Raw genomic sequence first — 21,636 nt, 5'->3', positions numbered from 1 at the left:
TGCTACAGTCACGTTAATCATAAAATTGGTGTGCTGCCTGCAATGGAAGCAAAGGTGACTGTATTCTGCACTGTGATTCCTGCACTGAGTTATATGGGCAGTCAAACTAATGTATTCAATGTAACTCTGTTCAATGCATTTTATATTTAGCACTTAGCAACAGCCATGTCCCAAGCATATACTAACCAACCACAAACGATGCCTCTGAGCTTTTAGTTTAAACCAAAGTAAAGTGAAATTACTTCATTTTACAGAGGGACAGAACTTCATACCACATCATAAATCAGGAAAACAATGCGGAGTTTGGGTTCGGAATGACAATGGCGGATATTTTGCTTCACCAAATTACCCGAATGCCTACCCTCCCAATAGAGAATGCATCTACATTCTGGAAGGTATGTAACTTCTACCTACTTGAAGGCCAGTGTCAGTGCCCAACAAAGATCTTTTCACAGTATGTATAAGGGATTAACTACAATATTTATTTGAACAGTGACTCCATATCATTTGTTACAGCATATTACATCTTTAGTCACCTGCTTAAAATGTTCCAGAAAATGATAAGACTACTTCTTCCTGTGATAACCTTGAAACTTGAGGTAATCCTAGCCTCTTGAGAACTATATTTATTAGCATTTTGTTGTATCTGCAGCGGCCCCTCGCCAAAGAATTGAACTCACTTTTGATGAACCCTATAGCATTGAACCCTCCTGGGACTGTCGATTTGACAACCTGGAAGTCAGGGATGGACCGTTTGGATTCTCTCATGTCATAAACCGTTACTGTGGTCAACAAACTCCATCACTCATTAAATCATCTGGAAGATTCTTATGGGTAAAATTTACTTCAGACGAAGAATTAGAAGGTTTTGGATTTCGAGCAAAATACACTTTTGTACCAGGTAACTAATTTACCATAGTGTGTATTGTGGTCTAAGTAAATAAGTATAATGTCACTGCATGACACATTTGATCATATGTGTATCAATATGCACATATAAACAGACTGAGATAAACCTCACATAACCTGACACACTTTTTGGAGCTTTTTGTGTATTCCACATGTAACTCTGCAAAATTTGCACGTCATTTCACAAATGGACCATCACCCACATGGCATATGCCTTATACAGGTGATGAGGATGTGATAGAGAAAAAAAATTGAATCTGTTTGAAATGTTGTTGAATACATCAAGTAACTGTATCCTCATAGAAGATGGGGCAAATCTGGAAACTTACAATTAGTCACAGTAATCTGAATGTGCAGACCAAAAATGACAAGACTTGGGCTCAGACTCAAGCACAGGAGAAATAAAGGGCAGGCATTCTGATTGTTGAGTGTAAGCTTTATAACTGTTAAAACAGGAACAATGCAAGGCAGGAGCTCACACACCCAATCCAGGAACCATGATGTAGAAGAGGTGGAAATGTTCTTCAGGGTAAACAATATTGATGAAAGTGGGAGTGAGGGTGAAAGTGACTGCTCAAAACAGCCATATGAGAACACAAGAAAGCATTTTTTCTGATTGAGAAAGAGTTGGAAATGCACTTTGGCTTCTGGTATCAAACAAGACAAAAGATGTGATTATAGAGACTGCAGAATTACTTTAAACTGCCACCATTTGGAGAAATCCAGAACCAGAAACCAAAGGGCAGGTGAGACCATTGATTGTGCTACTGTTGTGTTGAAGAATATGTCTCTTCACTGTAATCTTGACATATTCCTTAAGTGACTACTGCAAGACAAATTTGTGTCCCCTTTAAATGGCAAGCAAGTTCAAACTAAGTAATTAAATGCACAAGATTTATAGTTTAAGCAGGCATATAAAATCACCACCTCGATAGTTATTGTTTCCAAACATGCTAAAGAATTTCAGCTGCTGTGAAATGTTAATAATGTGAGTGACTTTGGTGCAAATGGCAGGACTGGTAGTGAAAGCAGTTACTTTCATCCATCATGAGTATGCCACTTTAGAGCAGTGAAGTACTTTAATTTCAAGAAGAAGTGGCATATACTATGTGTAAGACCAGACCAAGACTGCAAACCAGAGTAATGACCCCCAAGTAGGCTCTTAATTTAAAGGGGACACATTACAGAAAGCTACAAAAGAGTGACTGAAACAATAGTGAAGCTGATGAAAGACAAGAAACATAAAATTTAAACTGCATATATACTGTTATGGACTAGGTTACTATTGGTGAATGTCCCTTTAAGATAGAGCATAGTGGTGTGTGTGTGTGTGTGTGTGTGTGTGTGTGTGTGTGTGTGTGTGTGTGTGTGTGTGTGTGTGTGTGTGTGTGTGTGTGTGTGTGTGTGTGTGTGTGTGGCGTGCTTACATCAACAGAAGGTAAAGGACGTAATGACGTTTTTGGAGCAGTCAGTCAGAGGAGAGAGAGAGAGTGAAAGAGACACCAGCCTGCTAGTTTCTCTATTGATGGATGAGAAACAATAACTGTGTCTGTCACTACAATCCACGTATGGATTTTTGAAGGAATCCAGTGGAGTCCACTTTGTCACTAACCTGTAGAGGGAAACAGGTATTTGTGTGGACGGCCACGATTCGAGATCCTTTCGGGGTGAGAAAGATGCGGTGGAGTGGTCACTGCTGAGTAAACACTGAGGTGTTGTTTGGGTTCCAAAGTGGACCATTTGGATTTCGTAATTACTCTCTATTTTCTCTCTACGTTTTGTCTTCAGTCAACAGTGGTTGTTGAAGAAGCCTTTGCTCACATTTCACCTTGTGGCTTGCTGAACTGAACTTTAAGAACCATTCCTGGACTTGGAGTTTGGGAGTTTGCCCCACACACACGAAGAGTTTAGTTTTTGGAGTTAATGTTTAAGATTCTAACGTTACTACTTCTAACATTTTAACACTTTTACTTTTATTTTCCTTATTATCATAAGTAGCTATTAATAAAGTAGTTTTTAACACTGAAAGAAGAAAAAAGTAAAGTATTTTAAATTCAAATGTTTGAATTAACGTCACTTAAGTTGACAAAACAATCAAATGTTCCTATTTTTGCAGATCCTGACTTTATCTATCTTGGTGGAATTCTGAATCCTATTCCAGGTATGATAGCCCTTACATGTTCAAAATGAACCTTTAACATTAGCCTAATTGAATAACATCTCAATATTTTCCTTCTTTTTCTAGCAACTCTTACTATTATGTCTCTCTAGATTGCCAGTTTCAATTATCAGGGTCTGATGGGATTATATACTCCAGTCAAGTGGAAAAAGAGGGGAAAATAAAACCCGGAGAAGCCATCGACTGCATTTGGACAATAAGAGCCCCAGCAAAATCTAAAGTATGTTATATTTCTACTTTACACAAGACAACACTCAGTGAGAAACTTGTATGATAGAACATTTGTAACAAGATGTTTAGACCAAAAAAACATAGCAATAGTAGCCCAGGCTAGTTCAAAAATGAAGAGAACGTTGTTTATGAATGGCTTCCCAAGATTCAATGTTGGTCCTGATACAAGTTTGGAGAGGCACAGATTATACTGAAATAGTTGCTGATTTCTCCACATTTGTTCATGTTCTGAAATAAATTCAAATCTCAAAGGATTGAAAGTCAATAGGAAGGAAACTTAACTTACTCTCATTGATCTTTCTTGGCAATAATTTCAAACTGTGCTCACAATTTACGCATAAAGAAAATTCAATTAAACTTCCTCTGTTAATACCAGAAAAAAAAATCAAAGATAAAAGAAAATTTGTAGCTTTCTCTCACAGGCACACTTCTTAAAATAATAATATACTAATAGAAAAATTACATTCTTAAGGCAATGTTTCTTTCAGTTTAAACTATTAATTGATGGATAATTTAGAACAAACAGAAGTTTTTTGGGTTGTTCTACAATTGAGTGTTGTCACTGTGGCACTGTAGCAATCCATGCATTGTGCTGCTGTTCTCCATCAGAATCAATTGAAATTAAGCCCAGTCTATTATGACATCTTTTTCTTTTGTTATAATACCATATTAGAAGTATTAGTGCATTTTCTCTTGTACTTTCCAGACTGATGTGTTTATTTAGTGAAAATGTGTGAGGAAGTTAGTTAATTTCACAGTTGAAAATATAGCTATGCATTTTACAGTTTTGATTATAAAGAAATGTCATCAAATGTGATGTAATAGGCTAATATTTAATATTAAAATAACCTACAGTCTCAGCTTAATGAGTACTAATGACAGTCCCAACACATTACAGACTAAAACCTATGACAGAAAAATGATGTTACATAAATAGCATAATGAATAATGATGTGAGAGAGAAAAATTCCTACCTGACTGATATACATTTGCAACCATACATGTATGCAATGGTCATAAACTTGAAAAGATTTTTTCCTCTACCAAAAGTGATTTATTTTCATTCAATACTAATTAATAGGAATTGTCCCTGAAGGCAGGGAGATTGGAATTTGCAAGTCAACTGTCATTTGACCTTTTACCACTTTGTTCAAAAATGATATTCAATCCATTCTATTTTCTTATTTGCTGGGCAGCCATTTGAAATTTTCTTCAATTATGTCTGTCTTATCCTGCAGAATAATACAATTAGTACCAACATTTATAGTTTGAACAACTAATCATACCTTGGGCATTATAGTAACTTTCATACTTCAATTGTCATTGACAATAAAATCTGTTCTGTTTTGAAGTATGATAAACAAGTCACTCCATCATGCATGATAGATAAAATTCCATTTATTACCCAGTGGCAGTGGGATCCCAAGAGCATAAGCTATTTCATTTATGCTTAGTATTGAACAATTAAGTTTATCCTCAAGTCAACATTGATTACTGCAATATTTCTTAGATAAGACTCAGAGATTGACACTAAGAGACATGTTCAATTAATGCTGGAAAAAATAATTAAGATACAACTAAACTATCTATACTTTGTAATCAGCAGGCATGTAACAGAATATAAATGTGTTTTCTGGCAGCTTCATTGCATTTTCATTGTACTGCTTCACTAGAAAATATATCTACATATAAGCCAATCACATACATGTAATAGTGTCCATTACATATAATGTTTGAAATTTGAGATGGTTCAGTAATCTTACATAAAAAGTTATTAAATGCTAGATATATTTAACATTTGTGTTCAATCGTCCTTTATAAAGAATCAAAATGAAATATTACTGTGTATTAATGATTACGTTGTCCACCATTTACATTGAATGGGTAGGTATCTTTCATAGCTCAATTGTTCTTTAGTTCATTGTCACAAAGAAACTGTAAAGAATTTAACCACAATGGCATCATAGATTTGTGTGCTAATGTTTTCCCTTTAATATTAGCGTATACACTGTACACCCATGATATTAAAAGAACTCACTTACCTCAATATTGCAGAACTGCATGAAATAAACTATGTCGATTAATTTTGTTTTATCATGGTATATTGCCATATACCATTGTTGGACTTGTAATAACAATTTCTGTGGCACACAACAAATAGTGCAGAGGTGCTGGCCTACAAAGTAGATTGGCACTTAAGGGAATGTCTTAAGTGATGCTGTGGAGAGATGGAGGAGAGGAGTTGCTCTAGTTTAATGGGAGACACCTTGCAGCAAAATTCTGTTGTGGATGAGGCCTAAAGTTTTCTGTCAGTTAGAATATCATCTGATGCAGAATATGCCTTGCATAAATGAAAAACACTATGATGCTGGAGGAACTCAGCAGGCCAGGCAGCATCCGTGGAGAAAAGCAGGCGGTCAACATTTTGGGTCAGGACCCTCCTTCAGGACTGAAGATAGGAAAAGGGGAAGCCCAATACATAGGAGGGAAAAGCAGAGCAGTGATAGGTGGACAAAAGAGGGGAGGTGGGGTGGGCACAAGGTGGTGATAGGTAGATGCAGGTAAGAGATAGTGATAGGCAGGTGTGGGGGAGGATGGGAGAGCAGATCCACCGGGGGATGGGTAAAAGGTGAGAGAAGAAAAAAAGGCTTGGAAAGGGAAGAAGAGAAGAAGCGTGGTGGGGGGTGTGAGGGGTTTTGTGGGGAAGGGGGGGTGGGGATTACCTAAAGGATGGAGGTGATGGAGGTGGTGTATGGGCAGGTGTTGCATCTATGGTGGGGGCAGTGGAAAGTTCCCGGGGTGGGAGAGGGATCAGTGGTGGGGGGAGTGAATGAGGTAGTTACAGAGAGAGCGGTTCTTGAGAAAGGCAGAAAGGGGTGGGGGGAGGGAAGATATGCTTGGTGGTTGGGTCCCGTTGGAGATGGCGGAAGTGGCGGAGAACAATGCCTTGCATACTTCCATATGTTAGTCAGTGAAGAACGTTAGTTGGCTGCAGATTGTGCGTTTAAGACACTTGTGCCCATGTTGGATGTCGGAGCAGACTGGAGAGATGAACTGAGGTTGAGGTTGAGGTCCAGATGAACAGACAATTGGTCAGGTGGGCAATTATTGATGGAGGTCAGGCAGAAGGGGCTTATCAGACAGACAAATCCAGCTGGGGTCAGATTTGGTTAAAGAGTTGATCAGCAATCCTTATGATATTGGCAAATGTGTGTGTATGTGTGTGTGTGTGCGTGCGTGCGTGCGTGCGTGTGTGTGTTGGGGGGGGGTGGGTGGTGGGGGGTGGTGCCTTCACCTGGAAGATACCTTGGACTCTTTAGCAATGGACTAGGCAAAATTGAACCTTTTAACCAATGTCAAAACAGGCCTCAGTCATCCAGTTCAGGTGTTTTGGTGTGAAGGAATCTTGCACAAGTGGTGCCAAAATGTCATTGCACACAAAATTTAGTAGCACAGTGGCTCAGCTAGTAGAACTGCTGCCTCATAGCACCAGAGACTCAAGTTCAATCCTGACCACAGGTGCTGTCTGTGTGGAGTTTGCATGTTCTCCCTGTGATTGCATGGATTTCCCTTTGGTGCTTTGGTTTCCTCCCATACCACAAAGACATGCAGGTTGGTAGGTTAATTGGCCACTGTAAATTGCCCCTAGTGTGTCGGTGAGTGGTAGAGTCTGGGGGGAGATGAAGACAATGTGGGGAGAATGAAAAAGGGCTGAATGTAGGATTAGTGTAAATGAACGGTTGCTAGTGAGTGTAGATTCAATGGGCTGAAGGGCCTGTTTCCACGCTCTATTTCCCTATGACTCTATGACCGTTTGTTGTCACTGAGTTTCCCAGGAAAGCTCCTGGCACATACACATCAAATGTACAGAGGACTCATAACAATTTTCTCAATGTGTGCAACCAATGCGTGAAGTAGCTGGTTGCATTTAGTGATAGGATTTTTGAAAAAATCCAGTATGTAGTGCACAAAATCTTTATACTTTATAATAGATTTTCTAGGCCACAAACTGTAATTATATTACAATCTAAAGAAAGTCTATCACTTGACAGGAGATTTATTTTCTATTTAATGAAGCTCAGGCTCAGTATATACGATACCTTTGTATCTGTTCGTTTCTGTGTAACACTTCCAAAACTTCATCCAAGATGAATAAATTGGTTTAATGTGGGAAATTGATGATTTCCAAGTGCAGGAGGGATTATTCTCCAGACGCAGAATAAAGAAGGCTTCATGGTTGATCTGAGAGATACCAGCCTGATCCTGAATCTCCAGGCCTAATATGCCCACACTGATGCACATGAATTTCACCTCCTGCTATCCAAAATTTAAAATAACTCTAAAAATTCAGTCAAAATCAAAAATATTATTAATTGTTAACTGTTGGAAAAGTGAAATCATCACCCTCTTTGAGATATGGTTCTGATGGTTTTGAACACAGGGCTTGCTGTTTGTTGACCCTCCTTTAGCTGTGAAGGTATGCAACAATAATCTTGAAAGAACAGTAAAGAGAAAAAACTGTCACTGAAATTCAACGTCTTTCTGTTGGTAGATTTATTTACGCTTTATTGACTATCAAATGGATCACTCCAATGAATGCAAGAGGAATTTTGTCGCTGTGTATGATGGGAGCAGTGCCATCGAAAACTTAAAGGCAAAGTTCTGTAGCACTGTAGCTAATGACGTAATGCTACAAACTGGAGTCGGCGTGGTTCGCATGTGGGCTGACGAGGGCAGTAGGCGCAGCAGATTCCGAATGTTATTTACCTCATTTGTGGATCGTAAGTAAATGTAACTAGCGAATGTTGGCATGATTTAGTTTCTTGCTAGATTATTACACAATAGATTGTCTCAGGTGGTAGTGTTTTTACAAAATATGAAACACATTGTAATATGGCAGCAGAATTTTAATACCAATATCAAAAATGCAGGTTTGGAAATTATGCTGTGTAACACTTGAAGAATTGACCACGGGTGAAGTGAGAAAAGTTTGGGAGCAGTGTGATTCCCTCAGTCCTCTCAAACCAGAAGCAGCCAAGTGAATGGGATAATACCTATTAAACCATGTTTTTAAATATTTTCTGTAACACTCAAATAGTTTATCTCTTCCACACTTAAACTAAGCATAGAAAAATGCATACTCCAATAGGGATTTTTCATTAAAAATAAAGAGCACATCTGACCCCATAAAGCCTTTCATGTAATGTTCATGTCTCATGTATTTTAAAACAGATCTTTAGACACTAATGTCATAAATTATTCATAGCAGTTGCCACATGCATGAGGATAAAACTTGTATTTTTAGCTCTGTCAACTTAGCACCTGCAGAGTAATCAACAGTTGCAGATAGTTTGACACATGCACTGACTTGCTGTCTAAGCATTCAAAATTAAAGCAATTGATCCACATAAATCCCTGAAAAGACCACCATGAAAAATCGGATCTCAATGTACATAATGTTCTGCATCATATAACATTTCAAAGAGACATCTCTCTATCATAGTTTTGTTATTTTCTGATTCATTAGCCCTATTTCAGAATGCTATTAACTGAAGTGGTATAACTAGTTTCTAAAACCAGTGATTGAACAATGCCAATTAACAATCTATAAATCCAACAAGGTTATATAACTGTATTAATTTTGTAAGGGAGATTCAGTTAATGAATCTCCCTCACAAGTGAATAATGAAGCCATGACCAATTTACCTAACTGAGACAGCTGAACTCACAATGACGTGACCTTTCCAAAGTGCCCATTTACTGTGTTTTCTTATTCATGGTTAAATGGCCATACATAATACTATGCCACATCTCTTGTATAGGATTCTAAAAGACAATTGCTGTGCTATAATTTATAGTGACACTAACCTTTGTTTCACAGCTCCCTGCCAAGACAACACATTCTTCTGCCACAGCAACATGTGCATCAACAATTCTTTGGTTTGTAATGGAGTCCAGAACTGTGTGTACCCATGGGATGAAAATCATTGCAAAGGTAATGTTGTTTCCCTAACACTATAAGAGCATTTGTGAGAAAAAAAATGTCTTCACTTCATCAGACTTGACAAAGGCCATTTTTCTCTGACAATTGTATTTATGTGTTAAATCAGTATATTTATCTCACTCAAAGATTCCATTAAGCGCTGGTTTGCCATGCCTAACAGATCTTAACCAGTTTTGACACTTCCACAACCAGTATATGGAGATCTGATTTAATAGCTCATTTCATTGTGTAATAAAATCTGAAAAGTTCAATTGACAGTTACAAAATGGCAATGTGTCACTGAGTAAAAATGGGCATGATGTTTGGCTTACTTAGACTGTGATATAAGATTTATTGAATAATAATCCATTCTTGTACGTTGTAAGCTATGTTGCTCTTCTTCTGTGATAACTGATAGTGGGGTAACTGCTGTTGCTAAACTTATTTTTAATGCAGGATAACAAAGAGGATATTTAGCTTTTCTCTGTTCTTAATCATTGTTGGTCAATTGATAACATTGGTTTAACTATACAGTGAACATTGTGTTCCTTATTGTATCAGTATTGCAAAGCTTGTGGGGTCAGAGGAGGTACACAAGGGATGGAGGTGGAGGAGAGTGGGTTTGAGGGGGTTTCATTAAAATGTAAACTCAATGTTGTTGTCATCCAGTATTTACATTATCTGGAGGTAGAGATTGCTAAAAACAATCCTGGAACGCTAAACACCATGTCAGTTCCCAAAATATCAGTTAGCTTAATTCTAAATGAGAGTACTCAGTGGGTGATATGATTCTGATGCAGTGCACCAAATAAACATGTAAGAAGAACAAGTAGCAACATAGGCATCTTGTCAGTGAAGCAGTGAGTAAACAATATATTTAGCATTATGATGGAATATATACAGAAAGCAACTAAATACTGAGAGATCGTCCTTGCCAAAGTACAGAGACTGACTACAACTGATATCAGTGCAGCTGTGCAGCGGTGCATCTAACAAATATTAAACACTTTGCTGCCTCCTTGGGGAGGTATTAGACCATCATCCATATACTGGTTGTGCCAAGAGCATTCACTTCAAAAACCAATCTGCTCTGTGTTTAGAGATCTAATTATTAACTGAATTAACTATTGTATGCTAATGGACACTAAATATGCAGTAAATTGCTGTCAAAGACTGGATATAGAGATTTCATTTAAAACTGCAGAGATTGTCCTCCCCATCCCTAAAGGCCTGTTGAGATGTTGTTTCTGCATGTTGTAGGTGTCTTTTGAAAGGCCTGCATCAAGAGCTAAGCAAAAATGTTCATGTATATTTGGAAATCATGCTGTAGCAACATAAACTCACATCAATTTTGAAGTTAATGGTATAATTTCAAGGAAAGATTAAGCTAACTCTATAGTAGAATTGAATCACATATATTATTTTAAATAGGCAGCCCAGCCTGACAAATAGGTTTAATTAATATACAGCTTTATCAACATATTGCCAATTGTATAAGATGCTGGAATATTAGACATTTTAATACATGCCTGTATTGTTTACACCTGCAAAGAAGTTACATTTAAAAAAATGGAGATTTAATGCATGAATTGCAAAGTCCCTAATTATCCATCTGGGTCCCTAGTTCACCTGACATAATGCATGGAGGCACCCAGACCAGTGTAGTAACATCCAAAGCATTCAATGCTCACCTAGCTGTTCTGTGATGTTCACACTTCTGCAGAGACAAGTGAGATCCATTTCCTGGTAGTTTAAAGGATACCTGCCTGAGCAGATGCCAATGTGTGGAGCCAGGCTATGGATTGGTTCACATTAACTTGCATTTTGCAGTGGTTCTCCCATGGACACTCCAACCCCCCTCAAGTCTAATCCTCACTTACCTCCAACACTTATCTCCAAACCCAGTCAAGCTCCAACATCCCTTCAGTAGGCATTCATCACTATGAAATACACCCCACAACCTGTTTACAACCTCTTCCGCACCTCAACCACCAGCAGTCAATGGCAGCCTTTCCCCACCCACCCCAACAAACCCAAGCCAACCCTCAAGTTTCTCATTTCATTTGACTCATTCCGCAACCCTCTCTGGAATCTGTGTATTCCCACAGGCCATGCAGCAGAGTTTGTAGAGAAAGGGCCATACGAGGTTGATTCTTTTGTCTGCAATAGAATTTTGTAATGTTGGTCTGGTTTTATTTCTGCTTTCAATGCCACACTTCTACTGAAGAGGGTAAGGAAAGTATCCTCGTCCTCAGAATAACTGGGCACCAGGCAAATGTGGTGCCTTCAAAATATGCTCACTTGTAACGACTTAGCCTTACAAGCTCAGGGCACTCACTTGTCACCAGGCAGGACCTTTTACCTAGAAATTAGCCAGGGAAGTGGCCATTTGTGCAGACTTGAGAGTCCTGTGGCAGCAAGAGTGGTCATTGGCATCCAGACCTTTGGATTAGTCTCTAAAAACTGCAACCAAAAAAACACAAGGCCAAAGGAACCAGTAAGGCTAGTAAAAAGCTTACACTTATTTTAGGTATCCCTGACTTTGCTGCCTGCTAACACGGGAGTCAGGATCAATACTGGCCACTAGCAGTGAATGAACCTGGAGGATAATGAGTTGCCCCTTGCATGAACCTGCTCCAGACACAAATACTCCATCCCACTCTCCAGGTACCTCCTTGGACACCATAAACAGGGTAAATGCCTGGCTTCACAGGTCCCAATTCTTCTTCCACTTCTTTGCAAAGACAATAACTTGGATGAGTTACTGGTGAACAACTTGGATGAGTTACCGGAAGACAAGGAAGATGGAAATAAAGAAAGAAAGAAAGTAACAAATACTTCAATATTTTATCTCTCCAATTCTTCCCTTACTCCACACTAGTGCTTCCACTGCAATTGTTCCTGTATCCCTTTCCTTCAATCATGCTCGCATCGTCTCTGCTTCAATAATTATCTCCACTTGTACCTCTCACAGTATCAGACTTCCTTGGATAAAAAGGTTTCTTTTGCTCTCTATCCTAAATTAGATTCATTTAGTCATTCCTATATCCATATCTCTTCATCCAATCTTTCATTCATTGGGACATCATCTCTGTCTACTCTGTCAAATCAGTTTATACCTTTTAGCAATAACAAAATATTCTTTATGTTCCTCTGCCCTAACATATGTGCCCTAATTTTTCTTATTTTTCCTTATATTTCTTCTTACCAGGCAACATTGTGGTGAATATAAATTGTCTGCACTCTAATCAGTCAACATTCTTCCTCTGACAAAAATGCCAAAACTAGATACAGTACATTAACTTTATTTTAATTGCTGTAAATTTGTGCTTTTTCCATTCACCTCCTGAAGATACTCAGATGTTGTTAATTATATTTAAACAGTGCTTTTACCACCTATTCCCCTTAACCTATGATGTGTCTAAATAGTGAAGTACTGGTGAAGTAAATATTTCATATTCTACCTCAGGGAAAAGTGCCATGCTATGTACTCTAAATGACTTCTGTTTCCGTAAAAGCTACATTAGAGAGCACTTTAACATAGCTGTACATTGAAGGAACATTTAATATTAGGTAGCTATCTGATATCCATTATACCATGACCAATTTAATATATGGTCAAGTGCTTTCAGGTGTAACAGCCAGAAATTACCAGCCAGGAAAATATTGATGAAAATGTCACAATGTATAGTTCTGATGGGTTGTGGTTTAAACATCTAGCATGGATGAATGAGTAAACAGAAAACAAAATGCAGTGGATCTATTTTGGTACATTTTTCCTCAATAACCAAAGTGAGACAGTGTAATTTGGTTTTCCTGGTCATTATCATTCCACATTATATCAAGTTTAAAAAAATACTGGTATTGTCATAAAGCATTTATAATCTTCAATTATCCATCATTCCCAGTACTTTCATTATGTTCTTGTGATTGATTAAATAATTAAGGAAGGCTTAGACCTTCATGTGAGTCATAGCAATTTAAATGTGTACTTGCTAAAAGCACTGTAAGTTATTCGCTGAGAATGCATTGCCTGATTATTTTGAGAGAACTTAGAAAATGTACAGTGGAGCAACTATTAAGGGTTGGCCAACTCCATTATTTCACATTACTTCGATTTTCTGAAAACGCTTTATAAACTGGAGCAGTGCAGATGTGAGTGCATCAGGATAAATTGCACTTGATGGTTTTTCCAATAATGGATGCAATTTTTCTCTGAAGAATGGTAATTGTTTGCTGTCATTCTGCACACTCGACTACATCACGGTTTTATTGCTGATTCATAAAACCCAAGCTGATAAATGTTCATTCCACATCAATAAAGTATACAGACACACCATTTTTTAAAAAGCATGATAAAAATAAAACTACTTGTAATTTTCCCCTAGAATTCTTTGTTGAATTGTGAGAAAATAAACAGCCTTTCTTTGTCTAAAGATCAACTATTTAGGAAAAGTGGAAGTTATCCTGGTGTATTAAGTGAATCCATGTTTAATTTCACCACTTGATTGTCACACTTTATGGTAAAATTCATACATTTGTAAAGACTTTTAACTGTAACAGTCATGCTGAGTAACTGAGGTACACTCTTAGCATTTGCAATTTGAATATTAAACGTTATCTGGGTCAGTGCAGGTTGAAAAATTGGACGTGTGGATGCCAAACCTCTTAAAGGGGTTGCCTGATTTTGATCCAAATAATGTAAACTAAGGCAAAAACAGGTGAGCGCTGCATTTCTTGGGCTAGAATTGCCGTGAAGACAACATTGTCTACTTTTATTATTTTCTATTATTCATTTTAATTATAGGGTCAAATAAAAGCTCTAGCTATGGTTTAATTTTGGAAAATTCTCCAGGCAAGTAAGTCAGAGCAATGAGATAGTTGTTATATTTTTCAGACCTTTGGTGGGTAGACTGGTTCTCACAGCTCCCATGCCTTCTAATCCTGTCAAATGTTATTCACTAAATGGGCTTCAATTTCCTGTGCACTTGAGTTCATCCAAATTTTCTCCCTCAGGGAATCAGGATGCCAGCCAATAACATTCATGAATAGAGTAGACCATCACTCCATTTATATACAGTCATTGTCTGATACAGGTTTGTCAAAGGTACCCAGCAGTTATCACTGCAGATCTGTGGGCCTGGACCTTATCACTTCAATTGATTTAGGGAATGCAGAAAATGGAACATATGTAATAGTTCAACACCTCCTGTCTGCTCTATTATTCAGTAAGTTCATGCCCACCTTCCTGCAATAGCCCCATATTCAGTGATTTCCTTAATCTCCAAATCATCTATCAACCTCTATCTTGAATGTACTCAGTAACTGCAAATCCACAGGTCTCTTGTGTAGGGAATTCATTGCAATGCAAGTCTTTCACTTTTCACAATTTAAATATTTTTGGACAGGTCCACCACATATTTCATTTCCTAAAGTGGCTATTGGGCTATTGGTGGTGTACATACTTTCTCTCATATAATAGAAGTAAAAAGATTATGGCAGAGAAGTACATTGTTTATGAACTTACGAATTAAAAGCAGGACTAGGCCACTTGGTCCCGTAAGCCTGGTCTGACATTTTATAAGATCGTGGCTGATCTGATTATAACCTCAATTCTACATTTCCATCTACCAATACTAACTTTTCACTTCCTTCCTTATCAAGTATTCATCTAACTCTTTATGAAATGGTTGACCCCCCACTTTTAAACAGTGACTTTTAGTTCTAGATTCTCCCAAAAGCAGAAATATCCTTTCTGCTTTTCATAAGACCCCTCAGGATCTTATCTGTTTAAATCAAGTGCCCGCTCAGCTTTCTGAACACCAGCCAATTAAAGAAACGCAAGAGACTGCAGATGCTGGAATCTGGAGCAACACCCAAAACATTGGAGGAACTCAGTGATTTAGGCAGCATCTATGATGGGAAATGGTCAATCAACATTTCGAGTCGGGACCCTTCATCTGGACTGCTTCCAAACTTGACACAGATAGCACCAGAGGTCAGGATTGAACCTGGGTCCCTGGAGCTGTGAGGCAACAGCTCTACTGCTGCGCCACCCAACCTCGACACAGAGGTCAGGATCAACAAGTTCTGCACCCGCCACGATGCCAAGCTCTTCTTCCGTTGCTTCCGCCTCCGTGCCTACTTCTTTAGCAAGGATTCCCCAGCCCCTACTGATGACCCCTTCTCCCACCTCAAACCCTCGTAAAGAAAATCAGTCCAGATGAAGGGTCTCAATCTGAAATGTCGACTGTCCATTTCCCTCCATAGATCCTGCCTGACCCACTGAGTTCCTCCAGTGTTTGGTATGTTGCTCCAGTCAATTCAAGCCTAGCTGGTCCAATCTTTTCTCCTAAGGCAACCCACCTATACGATGTATTAGTCTAGTAAACCTATTCAATAAAAAACCTCTGTATTTCTGCTGGTGCATTAAAGGATGAAGTGTGTGACGGTGCAAAAACATAAACAATTTCCATTTATATAGCACTCTTAATAGCAAACTACCTTAAGGCTTTCGACAGGAATGTTATTAAAGAAAGTTTAATACTGATATATGCATGTTTAAATAAGGACAGATAAACAAAAGAAGTAAGTTTTGAGGAGAATATAAAAGGTGGAACAAAAGATAGAGAGTTGAAAAGATTTTGGTAAGATATTTCAGAAATTAAGGCCTTGACGTATACAGGCTGTTCCTGGGTTATGAATGCCTGACTTATGGTATTGGGATTGGTTTATTATTGTCACTTGTACAGAGGTACAGTGAAAAACTTGTCTTGCATACCGATCGTACAGGTCAATTCATTACACAGTGCAGTTACATTGAGTTAGTACAGAGTGCATTGAGGTAGTACAGGTAAAAACAATAACAGTACAGAGTAAAGTGTCACAGCTACAGAGAAAGTGCAGTGCAATAAGGTGCAAGGTTACAACAAGGTAGGTCATGAGGTCAGAGTCCATCTCATCGTATAAGGGAACCATTCAATAGTCTTATCACAGTGGGTTAGAAGCTGTCCTTAAGCCTGGTGGTATTTGCCCTCAGGCTCCTGTATCTTCTGCCTGATGGGAGAGGAGAGAAGAGAGAATGACCCGGGTGGGTGGGGTCTCTGATTATGCTGGCTGCTTCGCCCAGGCAGCGAGAGGTAAAGACAGAGTCCAAAGAGGGGAGGCTGGTTTCTGTGATGTGCTGGGCTGCGTCCACAACTCTCTGCAGTTTCTTGCGGCCCTGGACAGAGCAGTTGCTGTATCAAGCCGTGATGCATCCAGATAGGATGCTTTCTATGGTGCATTGATAGAAGTTGGTGAGAAGTAGGACATCCCTACGTACAAACTAACTCCCATAACATTATTAAATTCAAAAATCTGACATTCACACATACATTCCTACAAACAGCAGAACTAGTTTCCTCTCTCTTTCCACTTTCAGTAATTGTTCTTTCTTATCAGTCTTATGTGCTTTTGACATCATTCATTACAACATTGTAGGTATGGTTACTGTGGTGAGTGATTTTTATGTATTTACTGACATACAGACTAAATTGACTTATGGGCATTTGTGAAGATGGAACCCATTTGTTACCCAGGGACAACCTGGTGGCCATTGGTGCAACAATAAAGTTCATGAGAGATACCTCAGGGGGCTGTAGCTCTGGAACAGACTAAGGTCATGTGGATATTTTTAAAAAATTTTTAATAAAAGTGCCTTTGCTGAACAGAAACCAATGTCGGTCAGCGAGTGGAAGGGTGATGGATAGACCCGATAGTGCAGTAGAGTTTTGAATTGCTTGAAGTTTACTGAGAATAATGCAAAGGAAGCTAGGCAGGTGTGCCTTGGGGAAATCAAGTCCAGAAATAACAAATGAATGAATGAAAATTGCAGCAGCAGAAGGCTGTGGGACAGTCTCTCAGGCAACGTTTCGGAGGCGAAAAACGTGGATATGTAATCCAAAGTCCGCCTTGAGTTAAATATGACTCTGAGTTTCTAAATTGCCTAGTTCAGTTGCAGATGCCAGGGAGAGGGATGGAATTAGTGACAAGGGAACATAGGTTATAATGGGGACTGAAGACTGTAGCTTTATTCTTCCCAATATTAAGTTATGGATTTTTTTCCTCATCCAACAGTGGATGTCAAACAAACTGACAATTTAAGGACAGTGGAGGGGTCAAAAGAAGTAGTGTTGAGGTCATGTGAACATTGATGTTGGATTTTTAGATGTTGTTGCTGAAGGGCAGCATGGAGATGAATAAAAAGAGGGAGTCAAGAAGAGAACTTCAGTGATAATAGTATAAGCAGGAGAAGAGGGGCCTTTGAAGATGATTCTCTGGCTTCAACTAATTAGATAAAAATATTCTGCATTTTGTTATTGCTCTTCCCTCTCTCCTACCCTGATGTACTTAAGTTTTGAAATGATCTGCATGGATGGCAAGTTTTTCACTGTATCTCGGTACATGTGACAATAATAAACCAATTATCAATTAGAAACAGATAAATGCAATTCCTCCCAGTGGACCATACACAGAGACATTGGAAGAGGATAGTATGGCCAACTTCATTAAAGGTTGCAGATGTCAAGAAGGATAAGGATGGTTAGCTGACATTTTTCATAATCACATTATATGATATTAGTGACTTTGAGGAGCAGAGGGATCTGGGGGTCCATATCCACAGATCACTGAAAGTTGCCTCACAGGTGGATAGGGTAGTTAAGAAAGCTTATGGGATGTTAGCTTTCATAAATCGTGGGATCGAGTTTAAGAGCCGCAAAGTAATGTTGCAGCTTTACAAAACTCTGGTTAGACCACACTTAGAGTACTGTGTTCAGTTCTGGTCGCCTCATTATAGGAAGGATGTGGAGGCGTTGGAAAGGGTGAAGAGGAGATTTACCAGGATGCTGCCTGGATTAGAGAGTATGGATTATGAGGGGAGACTAAAGGAGCTAGGGCTGTTCTCATTGGAGAGAAGGATGATGAGGGGAGACATGATAGAGGTATACAAAATATTAAGAGGAATAGAGTGGACAGCCAGCGCCTCTTCCCCAGGGCACCAATGCTCAATACAAGAGGGCATGGCTTTAAGGTAATGGGTGGGAAGTTCAAGGGGGATGTCAGAGGGAGGTTCTTCATCCAGAGGATGGTTGGTGCATGGAATGCACTGCCTGGGGTGGTGGTGGAGGCTGAAATGTTGGTCAAGTTCAAGAGATTGTTAGATAAGCATATGGAGGAATTTAAAATAGAGAGATATGTGGGAGAAAGGGGTTAGATAGTCTTAGGTGTGGTTTGAAGGTCGGCACAACATGGTGGGCCGAAGGGCCTGTATTGTGCTGTATTGTTCAATGGTTCTATGGTTGATCAGATCCACCTTGGTAATGAGATGGGGACAAAAACTGGATTGGAAAGAATAACTTAAAATATCGAGGGAAAAATGCGTATCAATTTGCCAGTGAACAGCATGTTCAGCAACTTTGGAGAAGAAAGAGGCTGGGAATGGAGTAGTACTTTGCAAGGCTGGAGCAGTGAAATGTTAGTTTTTTGAGGAGAAGAGTGCATATTCTGCATTGTTCTTTTCCAAGACACTTTCTTTTGTTGTACCCAAGAGCTGAGAATGACATAGATAAAATAGAAATGGGGCACAGTAAAATGGCACAAGGAGGCTTCATGAGCGTTTTCATAATGCAGCTTCAATTTGGGGAATTTACTGAGTATTGCTGATGTAATTAAAGGTTTACAACAAATAAATGAACCCCATACTTAGATGTTATGTCAATCTTTGTCTTTTCCAATGCTATTAATCTCCAAGGCTTGGACTCATTTGAGTAAAGGGTATGTGTCCAGCAACGCAACCATACTCGGTAGCACTGAATAAGCTATAAGTCGTATTGGTGCATCATACTCTACTTTCTAAATTCATTTCTTTGAAATCAAGGGCATAAACTTCAGAGGTACTGTACTAACACCAATAAATTGTATTTAGCAGACTGGCCAGGGATGAATTTCTAGGGAATGACGTCTATTATTCCTCCACCAGCCTTGCTGCTATATGTTGCATTATTATGCTGTCCTGTCCTGAATAAGGAAAGTGCAAACAGTAGTGGTCAGTTATTGAACATATCAGTGAAGATATGGGAGGCTATTATTATAGTTCATGGTGTTGGAGCTGAAAAAGAAACAAAGTGGTTACATAGAACAAAGAACAGTCCAGCACAGGAACAGGCCCTTTGGCCCTCCATGTCTTTGCTGACCATGATGCCAATCTAAACTAATCCCATCTGCTTGCACATTGCCTGTATCCCTCCATGTGCCTTTCTAAATGCCTCTTAACCGCTGCTATCATATCTACTTCTACCACCTCCCCAGCAGCACGTTCCATGCACTTACCACAGTCTGTGTAAAAAATTAGCCTTGTAAATCTCCTTTAAACTTTCAACCTCTCACTTTAAATTTATGTCCTCTAGTATTTAACCCACCCTGGGTTAAAAAAGAGTGTGAGATTGATTAGGTGATCAAAAGAAAGCCAAATGTTTGCAATGGACCATTCGGTGCATAGAAAAGATGCAAAAAGGAAATGCTGTTTCATGGTATTACGTTGTATTTACAGTACAGAAACTTCCCATTTGACTCAAGAGATCCATGTTCTACACTAACCTTCTCCCCCACTTCTACATGCAACCTTATCAACAATATGAAATAGCACACCTATTTAATAAAAACCTTTATGTCCTCAAAGCGATGTAAATCCATGTATTTTCATATCACTTCTGGAATTGTAAATTAAGTAAATTAGAAAATAAAGGTGATATCGTTGTAGAAAATTGGAACATTACACCGAACTAGAATGGTTATGAGAGGTCAGTCTGGTTTATAAGCATCAGAATTCATATGAAGCTTTGAGATTTTGACAAGAGATTCATTTTAAAATAACTGTGAAAGTGGAAGCCAAGATTCATTTTGCAGTCAAAAGATACCATTGTTACTAGCAATTATGTGGGTCATATGCTGAGCTGTGGTTAGGGCAAGAACAGTTGTCTAGTTTTGTTCAAGAAGAAATATTTTTCTTTAATATGGTACAAGCTTGAATATTTCTAGGTTGCTGATGTTTTCACCTTGGGATACTTGTACTTTACAGAAAAGAAAACACCTGGCCTCTTTCACCAGATTACCAAAACTCACGGGACAGTCATCGGTATTTCATCAGGAATTGTTCTGGTTCTTCTTGTCATTTCTGTACTGGTCCAAGTAAAACAACCACGCAAAAAGGTTTTAGCTCGCAAAGCAACACTGAACAAATCAGGATTTCAAGAAGTATTCGATCCTCCTCATTATGAACTTTTTTCACTGAGGGACAAAGAAATAACGGCAGATTTAGCTGATTTATCTGAGGACTTTGAGAACTACCATAAACTGAGGCGCTCCTCCTCTAGTGCCTCCAGATGCATTCACGACCATCACTGTGGCTCACAGCCACCAAGCATGAAGCAAAGCAGGACTAATTTAAGCACAATGGATCTTCCATTTCGGAATGATTTCTCTCAGCCACAGCCAATGAAAACATTTAACAGCACCTTCAAGAAAAGCTGCTATACTTTAAAACACTCACAGGATAGTCCAGAGCGAGTCATAGAAGATAGAGTGATGGAGGAGATTCCTTCTGAGATCTACGTACGTGGCAGAAATGACACTGTTCAGCGTTCAATGTCCATTGACTTTTAAAATGGAACTGTTATGCTGTTACTGAGCGGTTTCTTTTGGTCTGTTTATCTCTTGAAAATGCTGCTCTGTCACTTTGACATTTCATGTCATATTTTAATATACCCCAAGTATCAGCCCACTGACAAAATACGTGGAAGTGGGATTATCCTTGTCTAACTCTTATTGACTTTCTGTGAGTTGAACTGTCAACAACAATTCTTAATAACAAACTTATAATTGTGTTCTGAAGCTTGTTAATGTTGTATTGCTGGTTTATAATTACTTACTGTAAATAAGCTGAAGATTTAATTCTTTGATCTCCTGCTGTCAGCCCATTAATTGCTCCAGTTCACTGGAGAGAAGTTTTTCAACTTAAGTATGGAAAGATGTAAACAGCATCACATTAACATCAAAATTCCTTTAAAATAGCCTTTTTTTTACTTAAAAGGAAACAATAAATTTTTGATCCTGCTAGTCTATGGTTTTGAATGGCAACATAACCTATTTGTTATGGCTAGGTTTTTTTAACAAGTTAGTCAACCATGTTATTTAGATCATTGAATCAATGTGAATAAAGTTATCATTAGTGAACTCACAGAATTGTGTAATTGCCAATTCAAATAAAAAAGCTTGTTGAAATGTAAAGTTATTT

At 38.6% G+C, this 21,636-nt stretch overlaps 1 protein-coding gene across 1 annotated transcript in view; it reads left to right on the top strand.

Annotated features, from left to right (window-relative positions):
- The window catches only part of LOC127577300 (neuropilin and tolloid-like protein 2), a 40,360-nt gene extending 19,066 nt beyond the window's left edge, over positions 1-21,294 (top strand). The window contains exons 3-9 of the mRNA XM_052028393.1: positions 255-395; positions 653-901; positions 3,026-3,070; positions 3,181-3,308; positions 7,872-8,100; positions 9,201-9,314; positions 20,422-21,294. Coding sequence (XP_051884353.1) covers positions 255-395; positions 653-901; positions 3,026-3,070; positions 3,181-3,308; positions 7,872-8,100; positions 9,201-9,314; positions 20,422-21,005 — 1,490 coding nt within the window. The 3' untranslated portion in view covers positions 21,006-21,294. The remainder of the gene's footprint in view (positions 1-254; positions 396-652; positions 902-3,025; positions 3,071-3,180; positions 3,309-7,871; positions 8,101-9,200; positions 9,315-20,421) is intronic.
- The last annotated feature ends 342 nt before the right edge of the window (positions 21,295-21,636 follow it).

This window comes from Pristis pectinata, chromosome 13, assembly GCF_009764475.1.
Source record: "Pristis pectinata isolate sPriPec2 chromosome 13, sPriPec2.1.pri, whole genome shotgun sequence".
Taxonomy (NCBI): Eukaryota; Metazoa; Chordata; class Chondrichthyes; order Rhinopristiformes; family Pristidae; genus Pristis; species Pristis pectinata.
The sequence above is the reverse complement of the archived record's forward strand: the minus strand, read 5'-3'. Positions and strand labels throughout refer to the sequence as shown.